Consider the following 10462-nt stretch of genomic DNA (forward strand, 5'->3'; position numbering starts at 1 on the left):
AGGCCAAAATATCATTTTGTATTGGTGTGTGAAGTGATTTGATGAGTTGTGAAAGAAAAGATTCAGAGCACAATGTTTGCATTATGTAAATAATAAATAGACATATTTTGAAATGTAACATCTACAAATCTCATCAAATAAAAACTTTACTCTAAATTTCATGCCCATCTTGAATGTTTAAATATTTAATAATATATATATATATATATATATATATGCACATACATATACACATCACTGAAACATCTAAAATTATACACTCATACATGATAAAAGATAATATAAAATGGTTTTAGAAAAAACAGAAAAAAATTGATTTAGCACACGTGCTAACTGTCTTAAAAGCTTTGAAATCATTTTATTTTATTTTATTTTATGTTTGCAAGGATTCCAAATGTTTCAACTCACAATGAAAAAAATTATATTTTGAGTTTTATGTAATTTTAAAAAATATGAACATATATATACATATAAAGCTGTTATTATACTTGATGGATGAGTTTACAACTGACTTTCAGATGGCATATATAGGGTAGAGAATGTTCAAAACTTAATTGTGTGGAATGAGATTTCGGTAATTATTACAAATTAAAACTATACAGGTTTCAAGTATCATTGATTATAATGATAAAATAGCAGAGATGTTGATGTATGTTGTGTTGTAATTTACACATGAAGTCTTGAAAACTTGACTGTTATATTCATACTTAGTAAAATATGCTTGTTACACATTTTCTTTTATCTTGCATCATCTATCTATTACTTATTTGGTTGCAGTATTGAAACCAATAAATAAAAGAAGAAAGAAGAAAACTGGATAATGTCAAAACCAGTACATGTAATAAAAAAACATAGAGTATTGTTCTTGTTTCAAAGTCTGGTAATATAATTGCATTCATTACAACCAAACAGCAACTCAATACAGCAAATCTTACTGCTATAAATCTCTTTCTTTGGCTGTTGTATCCAACATCAATGGCAAATGTTTAAACAAGACAACAGAGTTGTGAATAATACACTCTGCATATGAAATGCAATAAGCTCATCAATGGATGCAAAGAATAGGCCTCAAATTTTGCAACATGTGCTTGAATCATTAAATATCACTGTATATGAAACATTATGGGTGCCATGTAGTGCACGGTTTGTGGTGTTGGGAGGAAGTGCACGAGGTTCTGGAGTCATGCAAATTTATGAACTTGAAGGACCAAAACTCAAGAAAATAAAGCAATGTGAAAAGCATCACATTTTCAAGTGTGGGACGTTTGGAGCATCTGATTTAACAGAAAGGCATCTTTGCACGGGGGATTTCAAAGGAACATTGTTTGTGTGGGACTTGGAACGGATGAGCATGCCCGTATGGCACGTACAAGCCCATGACACTATCATCAATTGTATGGATGGATGTGGCGGATTGAATATTGGAAATGGTGCTCCAGAAATTGTGACCGGAGGACGAGATGGTCGCGTCCGCATTTGGGACCAACGGAGCAAATGTGATCCTGTTGTGAGTTTTGAACCCATGAAGAAAACTACTGAGAAAGTTGGTGCAGAAGGAACACCTAGAGATTGTTGGTGTGTGGCATTTGGAAACTCCTACAACGATGAGGAGCGGTGTGTGTTGGCAGGCTACGACAATGGAGACGTCAAAATGTTTGATCTCCGCATGGGCAAGGTTCGATGGGAGACAACCCTCAACAATGGTGTCTGTGGAATAGATTTTGACCGAAAGGACATCAAAATGAATAAGTTTGTATGCACCACATTGGAATCAAAACTTCATCTCTATGATCTACGCACACATCATGAAGCAAAAGGCTATTCAAGCCTTGAAGAAAAGCTGAAGCATGGCACAACCGTGTGGGGGGTCAAGCACCTCCCCCAGAACCGTGAGCTTTTTGTTACACTTGGCGGTGATGGTTCTATTTCTCTGTACAAATATCACTATCCCGACCAACGGACCAAAAAAGACGGTGACAACTGTGAATATGGTGTTGTGGGCAAAGTAGAACTACTGAACAATGCAAAGTTGGCTCCACAACCCATTTGCTGCTTTGATTGGAGTCCTGACAAGGCTGGATTAGCTGTTTGTGGATCTTTTGACCAGTGCATCCGCACTGTAGTTGTCACTAAACTACATAAAACATAGAATGAAATGAACAAGAAATATGACAGAGGCAGTTTAGAAATACTAAAGGGAGAAATTTGAGTGCATATATTTGGAGCCAATTATAATTGCTACCATTACCCATAAAATAATTCCAATAGAGTTTTGACAATGAAGCAATAAAGAAACAAAGAAACCGTATGGAGTATCACTATTCTGCATCGGACTGAAATACAGATGCAAATCTTTCATACAAATATTTCTGTGGAAATTTTCCAATCAGCTGTTAGAATACATGAATGTGTGTATGTAATTTTAGTGGTACAGTTCGTAACCAACAATAATGAATCTATTGGAATACCATTTGTCATTGTTAAAGATCTGTTTGTTTCATTCAGCTTGCTTCAAACACAGAGGAATGGAGTTTACTTGGTGCATGTTATATTTTTATGAAACCTTATATTCTAACTGTGATTTTTGACACATTGAAAATATTAAAATAAAAAACTAAGTGTGCAGCTGTGTCCCTTGTACTCATTTGTGGCACACTGAAGAATGAAACATGATGATTCTTACTCCATGTCTAATTGATGATAGGTTAGCTGATAATATGAGCAACAAATGTCAGGAACATGTACTTTTAAATGTTTCTTCTTGTTGATTAACTTCTGTTTCTGCAAATTACAAACTTCAAATTGCTAAGAGTGAATTTTTGAAAAGTAGTTGAATTTTCTATGAAATAAATTGGTTAGGTTAGCAAAAACAATTGTTGATGCGTAGTTTATAAGTAAGAGGTCCTGTAAACATCAGTCTTAGATGTACAATTTCAACTCTGCAAAATGAATGACAATCTCCAAATAAGTGTTATGTTCAAGCACCATTGTGAGGCTATTCATTTTTTTATCACTGCAAACATGAATCATGGAGAAATACGAGGACAAAATCATGAATTCATCAGATTCAAATATTGAAATTGAATGGGCTTGTTAACCTTTGACAACAAGTTTATTGCATGCGGAATATATTATGATTAGTTTTTGTTATAGCTTATTTTGAGAACCAATCAAGAATTTTTTACTGTGTATGTAGACGTTTCCCCTCTTCGCAAGTAGAGTGTGTTAATGACTTATTCAGCGAGGTTGTCTTCAAAACAGAAGGGTCTGTGCAAAGTACAGTATCCTCTGGAGCCGCTGGGGATCGCAAATCTTGGTAGACAGGTCCCACTCCTTCGATTAACAACCTCGGCTCCTTTCCAGTTCGGTGAAGATCAAAATATCCATGAGCTAGTTGGTCGTGGATTATTGCTCCAATGACGTCGTGTGTGTGGCCGCAAAAGAGTTGGCCACCAGTCCATGTCTACAACTATTAACCAAGTCACCAATTTTGTTTCCATTATGAAATTTTAACCTAAACGTGAGATTATAGCGTAAGAATAAGGTCGAGGGTACAACGCAGGTTTGCAAGATGAGGTCGCCATCGCACTGCAGAACTTCAGAAGCTTCAAGATCTATTGGAGCTCAAGTCCTTTGAGGTGGAACTTCTTTCCGACATGATGCAATCAACCTGCTCAACTCTAAATACCTAATCTGGACACTTTCAAAGCATGTCGGAAAGGTTGTCGTGGGAGTTGGAACTCAAGTAACATCAGCTGATCTTGCTCTCAACCTCTCATCAACAGAGTCAAGAGTTACTGTATGAATCCAATTTTGTGGAAGATCAGCTTCAGGCGGAGCTTTTAGACCTGGAAAAAGAGGTTTCAAAAAGCGAGTGTCATATTGCACTTGATGCGTAAACAATTAGTCAACTGGATGAGAGTGTGGAACACCTACAATCAGACCTTCAGCTCAAAGGATAGCTTTTGCATGGGCTTGAGTTTGACATCAGACTCCCGCAAGAGCATGCTGCTGAGGAAACTGACTTCAAACAGGAGATTATCGAAACAAATTCCAGAACTCGTGAGCTTGAGGGAGAAGTTCAGAGAAAGTGCGAAGAGCTGAAGGAATTGAGCTCAGCGGAAACTCTTATTAAGGAGCAGCTTGCACTCAAAGGCGCAGCGATAAATCATATGGAGGAGGAATTGGAGAACTTGCAAACTCGTGTTGGACATGCAACCATTGAAAGTCAAGGTTATGTAGTTGCAAACAGATGTGAGTGCAAAGGAAGAAGAATTAGCAAACAAAGCCCTTATCCTGAGCTCTTTCGATAAAGAGTTGATGCTTAACAGGGTTGTTTCTGTTAAAAAGATAAACTTTCATGCTTTATTGAGTAAATTTGCACTACTTCGAAGCGTCAAGGGTCACTGCCAATGCCTCCGATTTTCTGGTCTGTTTATCCATTGAGTTTGTGGCAATCTTAACAATGATGTATTTGTTGTGATGTCACTATTGTTGTGATTGAGGGTGTTTGTGTAGTGTCTATTTCAACACTCCCTCTTGCTCTGCAAGGCCTTTGTAACTTGCTAGTGATGGATCATCTTCAGCAGGACCTTGACAATATGAATATTAGAAGGTTCTGCTTTAATTATTTCTTCTTGAACTTGTTGAATTATTGTGAGTAATTTTTAAGTTGATGTTGTTCTTGGTGGGAATTGTTTTACCTAAGGTTTCAATTGTTTGCATTGGCACTCCATCAGATGTATTTAATTTAATTTAATTTTTTTGTCATTGTAGAGTTGACAGAATGTTTGCCTTTGTTTGTATTGAAACTTAAGGTTACAAGAGCTGCTTCCTTTGTTTTTATACAACATTGAACAAGAAGTTCTTCTAATAGAGTAGGGTTAAGAAGATTTTATGCAGTTTGGATAAGTGTTTGTCTTGGAATTTATCAATTTTGGGACAAAAGTAGATTGTAGATAGAAGGTTTTGAGGGTGCAAAGTTCAAGCAATTTACAAATTGGAAATTAGCCAAACTCTATTTGAGAAATAACTTACATATAGAAGGTTATTCTACAACTAATTTGGTAGAATTCCTATTGCTTTGTGGAGACAGCAATAGATAAAATTTTCTAAGGATTTAGTCATGATATTAGATTGTTATTTGGATGTAGGTACGTAATTGATAATTATATCCTCTACCATACTCTTTTCTTAGATGAAATGAAACTGAACTTCTATATGCTTAGTTCTAAAATATAAAATTAGATTATTTATAAATTTAATATAGATTTGATTGTCATTGAGTATTAACGAAGGATCAATACTATAGAAGTGTAATTCTTATAGTAATCTTTGCAAGTATATAGCATCTTTCGTGGCTTTTAAGAAAACTCGACATTTGACTTTTGTTGTGCTTAAAGCTATAGACGGTTGTTGTTTATTAGACCACTCTACAAGTGCACTTTTGATTTTATAAATGAGTCTTGAAATTGGTCTTCGTGTGCCTAGATTCCTTCCATAGTCAATATTTGCATAGTTAACTAATATGCGTTGATTTTTGTATGAAAAAAAAAATATTTCATTGATGTTTGTCTTTCTTAGATATTCGAGAATATTTTTTGTAATTTTTAAGTTCTCTTCTTATGGTTGCTGCTTATTTCTGCTTAGTATATTTAATGCAAAACTTATATTAAGTTATGAAATTATTGCTACATATAACAAACCTCATATAAGTGATTTATATATTGTCATATTACATGCATTCTTATTTGAGAACGCACCAAGTACCTAGCTATAGAAGATAAGTAGAAATGCAACAACAAAAATTCTACCAAGTTTAATAGAGTCTTAAATAAATTCTAAGTAATCTTTAATAATCTTAAATAAGCTTTAACCAATCCAAAAGAAATTTAAAAGAAGTTACAAAAGAAACATAAAAATTTATAAATTAATTTTAAAAAAAATTAATAAAAAATCCTAGAGAAATACAAAAATAAAAACCTTAAAGAAATAATAAAAATCTTTTAAAATACTAAAAATAAAAACTTTAAAAGAAATGACACAAAATCCTTTTAAAATATTAAAAATAGAAAATTTTAAAGAAATGATAGAAAATCTTAAAGAAATATTTAAAATAAAAACCATAAGTAAATCCTAAATAAATCCTAACCAAATCCTAATCAAATCCTAAGAAAATCTTAAGTAAATCTTAATCAATAACCATAATTATTTTAAAACCTCAATAAATATTAATCAAATCATTGATCTTAACTAAACTTTTATTCACATCTCAATTTACAAGCAATTAATAAATACACAAAATTTGAAAAGAATCAAACTCACCAATGAAAAGAAAAGCTCTCAAATCCTCTTGGATGTTGGCCGCCTTTCTTTTCCAACTTGAATTTTGATCTTCCAACAACAATTTTTCTTTATTGAATTATTCAAATGATTTAAAAATTGACTAGTAGATAGGTAACTAAGTCTAAATTGATTTTACTAATTTTTTGCTTCAATCAAATAAGAAAATGTTGCAAGATTGCAAAAATCCTCACTTACCCTAAATTTCAATTATTTTAAACTATAACCTATAAAAATTCTAATAATCTTTAATTTAACTACTTGATTGACATTAAATTTATAAAAATAATTTTATAACAAGCATAGTGATATATTGAAAAAATTTTACTTGTAAATATACTACAATACTCAAAAAATCATCAAATTTGTGAATCTCTTTTTATTTCTTAAAATCCAAACTTATTGAATATACATCACTTTGAAAAGCTCTCAAAATCTCAATATATCTTCAAATCACATAAAATCAAGTCTCAAAAATCCTTTTACAAGTTTTCTTTCAAATCCCTCTCTTCAATCAACCAAAGAACCTTGAAATTGCAACAGATATGTTTTTTTTTTTTTCTTTTTTTTTTTTTTTCCTTGGAATTTGATTTCAATCTTGATTCATAATTGGTCCTCTTTAAATACCAATTCTTCATATTTTGAGATAATCTTTACTAAAATGTATTCTTAATCCTCTCTTAAAAATGTCTATATCAAACATTTATCTCATTTACTTTGATTTGGTTCATTTATGTCCTTACAAAGTAAATAGAAGTCTCTTCTATAAAAATGCAATATTAAAACTAAAGTTTTTACCATCTTCTTATCATTTATCCTTATTTTTTCATTATATCTTTCTACTAGGCTCTTCTATAATAACATCCATATTTTTATTTATTACCATATATTTGTGTTATCATACAACAACATATGTCTATTAACTAATTTTTGATTCATATTGGCTTGAAATTGAATATTTGAGCTCTTGGGGGTTCTAGCTAGATTGCAATGAGCCATATCAAATTTACATAGAAGCTTGTTCACATAAGTTTCTTCATGTAACAAAATCTCATAAGCATTTCCTTGTTTTTGTGCTCCCAAGTAGATTGTAGCTTTTTTCAATTTTATCATCTTGAAAGTATCTAATAGTTGTGATATGAGATGTTGAATTGCCATTGAGTTGTCCCCAATAACTATAAGGTCATTTATAGATAGTAATATGAGTGTATTAGTTGTCATTAATTGAGTAATATATATTATAATTAGCTAAACTTTTAGCAAATCCTTTGTTTATGAGATAAGCATCTATGTGTGAATATCATATTCTAGATATTTGTTTAAGTTCATATAGAGCTCAAATAAATTTGCTTACCTTTTCTTTTTGTGATGATGTTTGAAATCCTAGTGATATATGAATATAGACTTCTTTATCTAGAATACTATTTAGAAAAGTTGTTTTTACATCTAATTGTTGTAGGCTCTAGTTCTATTGGATTGTAAGTGCTATGATGGATTTGATTGTGCTCTAGCAAACCACACAAACATATGTGTCAAAATAGTCAACTCCTAATATTTGCTCAAATCCTCTAACAACCAATCTAGCTTTTAGTTTATTTATTAGCAACCAACCAATGGTTTGCCTCTATTTATTTTTTTGATCTTGAAAATCTATTTTGAAGTAATAGCACGTTTTCCTTCAGATAAGTTTATAATCTACCAAGTACAATTTTTTGTTATTGAATCTATTTCTTCATGTATGACATGCTTGCATCCTTCCTATCCAATTGCTTCTTCATAGGTTTGAGGTTCGAATGTATTTTCTGCCGAGAGTCTGAAGTAATCTCTGAGTCTATTGCTAGGTCGTCGTTCTTTGATCAAATATCTTTGAACATTTCCAGTTTCGATACTGCTGTCAGGTTTAGTTTCAATTTGGTTTTGGGTCCTGGTTTCGTCTTCTGTATTGACATTGACTCCAGATTCTAATCCTTGCTCTTCCTCTGCTGATGACGTATTAGATATCATGGATTGTTGATGATCATGTACATGATTCTCAGATTCTGTAGTTTCAAAGCTGGTGTTGTCTTGTGTGTTGACTGTTTGAGTCAAAATGTGCTGTAAACCAACTTTGGTTTTGTCGCACACAACGTTTCTAGAAATCAATGTTTTTTTGACTTTGGGATTCGAACAACCGATAGGCTTTGATTTGTTCGTCGAAACCCGTCAGTACACATTTCTTAGTTTTTGATTCTAGCTTTGCTCTTTGCATTTTCAGCACATGTACAAAATCAATACATCCGAAGGTTTTTAAGAAACTTACATTGGGTTTCTTGTTGTAGTATTATTTGTATGGAGTAGTACCACGGTTTGCTGCGGTTGGACTTCTGTTCACAAGAAATATTACTTTGTTGATCACCTCGCACCAAAGGTGTCCCGGAAGGTTGCATGCGGCCAACATATTTCTTGCCTTCTCAAAAATGGTTTTATTTTGGCGTTCTGCTATGCTGTTTTGTTCAAGTGAGTGTGGTTGAGTTCATTGCCGTTTGATTCCATGCTCTTCACAAAATTGTTGAAATTGTTGTGGCATAAACTCTCCCCCTCGATCAGTTCGTAAGCTCCCTATTCTCAGTCCAGTTTCATTTTCCACCTGTTGTTTCAAAGTTCTGAATCTTTGTAAGGTTTCAGACTTTGCCCGCATAAAGAACACCTAGGACCTTCGTGAGTAGACATTAGTGACCAGGAAACAGTATCGGGATCTACAAGCTGATGGCGTTGGCATTGGGCCACCCAGGTCCACATATAGAAGTTGTAGTATTCTCGAGGTTCGAGTATCGGATTTCTTTGGAAATCTTTCTCGGTGTTGTTTTCCAGCAAGACATTGTTCACAAACAATTTTGAGTGAGTTGAGAGTCGGCACACCTAATACCTTGTTATGTCGTGATAGATAGCTTAAGACTATTGAAGTTCAAGTGTCCGAATCGATGATGCCATAAGTTTATTAACTTCGGGCAGCTACTTAATACCGTTGTGTCTGAAGTATCAGAGGTATGTTCAGACTGTGCAAGTAGTATGTTGATTCTGTATAGACCGTTTCTTCTGTCTCGGTGATCTGCCATGGTAAGTTTGTTATTTTGACTCATAATCCAACATTGTTTGTTAGAAAATGCCACTATTTTGCCTGATTCTGCTAGGCATCCTCTAGAGATCAGATTCTTTCTTAGACTGGGCACATAAAGAACTTCTTTCAGTTTTATTTTTCCTTCAACAGTACATAAAGTGGCAATGCCGGTGTCTTCTATTACATGTTTTTCTCCTCCTACTGTTGTAACATTTCCATGATTGCCTGGTTCATAGGTTTCTGGAAAATTCTTGTTTCCTGTTACATGTCGAGTCGCTCCAGAGTCGAGACACCAATGTTGACGTTTATCGAGCTCCTTTGTGAACTCCGTAAGTGCAATTTTGATGTCTTCGGCTGCACTAAATGCTTCCTGGTGCTCATTGATAACAATGTTGACGGTGTTTTCTTCCTTTTGTATAGAGCACTTGTTGCAATAGAGACGTGCTGGATGATCGGGCGAGCCGCATATATAGCATCAAAAAATTGTACATGAGAAGTTTCAAGATGGCCCTTGCTACTGGGTCGTCCAGTGGTTCGGTGCTAATTTGATTGAATGCTTCTTTCATGCAAAATATTTGATCTGTGCCAATTTTGTGATCCTCCACGATACTGATTTCGAAACGGTGTGTGACCTTTTGCAAATTGTGCAGTAAGCGCTTTGTCCTCCCCTAGTCTGTTCCTGTGCAATTCAAGTCGATGGGATTTATTTAGAAGCTTTGAGCTAATTGTTGCTAAAGTTGGTAGTATATCCAAAACAGTCAAGCTTTGGATTATGTCTTCGTAGCTAGGAGGGAGTTCATTCAATGTAAGCTGAACAAGTGTTTCATCAGCAACTTTGTGTCCTAATACCAATAAATTGCTCTTCAAAACATGACCCATTCTCAAGTATTCCTCAAACAAGCTCCCTTCAGCCATTTACATATTGTGTAAAGTAGTTGACAAAAGCAGAACTTGTGATGAATCTCTTACTCCCTTCAGCCATTTACACATTGTGTAACCTAGTTGACAAAAGCAGAACTTGTG

The 10462-nt window shown here is 33.8% G+C and overlaps 1 protein-coding gene across 1 annotated transcript; it reads left to right on the forward strand.

Annotated features, from left to right (window-relative positions):
• The first annotated feature begins 216 nt into the window (after nt 1-216).
• On the forward strand, nt 217-2487 carry LOC112287483 (dynein axonemal assembly factor 10). Its single transcript, XM_024530508.3, has one exon. It carries the CDS (start codon nt 1049-1051, stop codon nt 2147-2149), a length of 1101 nt encoding a protein of 366 aa, XP_024386276.1. The 5' UTR covers nt 217-1048; the 3' UTR covers nt 2150-2487.
• Nucleotides 2488-10462: the final 7975 nt, after the last annotated feature.

Source organism: Physcomitrium patens, chromosome 10 (genome assembly GCF_059467195.1).
Source record: "Physcomitrium patens ecotype Gransden chromosome 10, ASM5946719v1, whole genome shotgun sequence".
NCBI classification, from domain to species: domain Eukaryota; kingdom Viridiplantae; phylum Streptophyta; class Bryopsida; order Funariales; family Funariaceae; genus Physcomitrium; species Physcomitrium patens.

Excerpts from the sequence above, each read along its gene's own strand:
- LOC112287483 (XM_024530508.3), top strand. The coding sequence starts at position 1,049 with ATGGATGCAAAGAATAGGCCTCAAATTTTGCAACATGTGCTTGAATCA.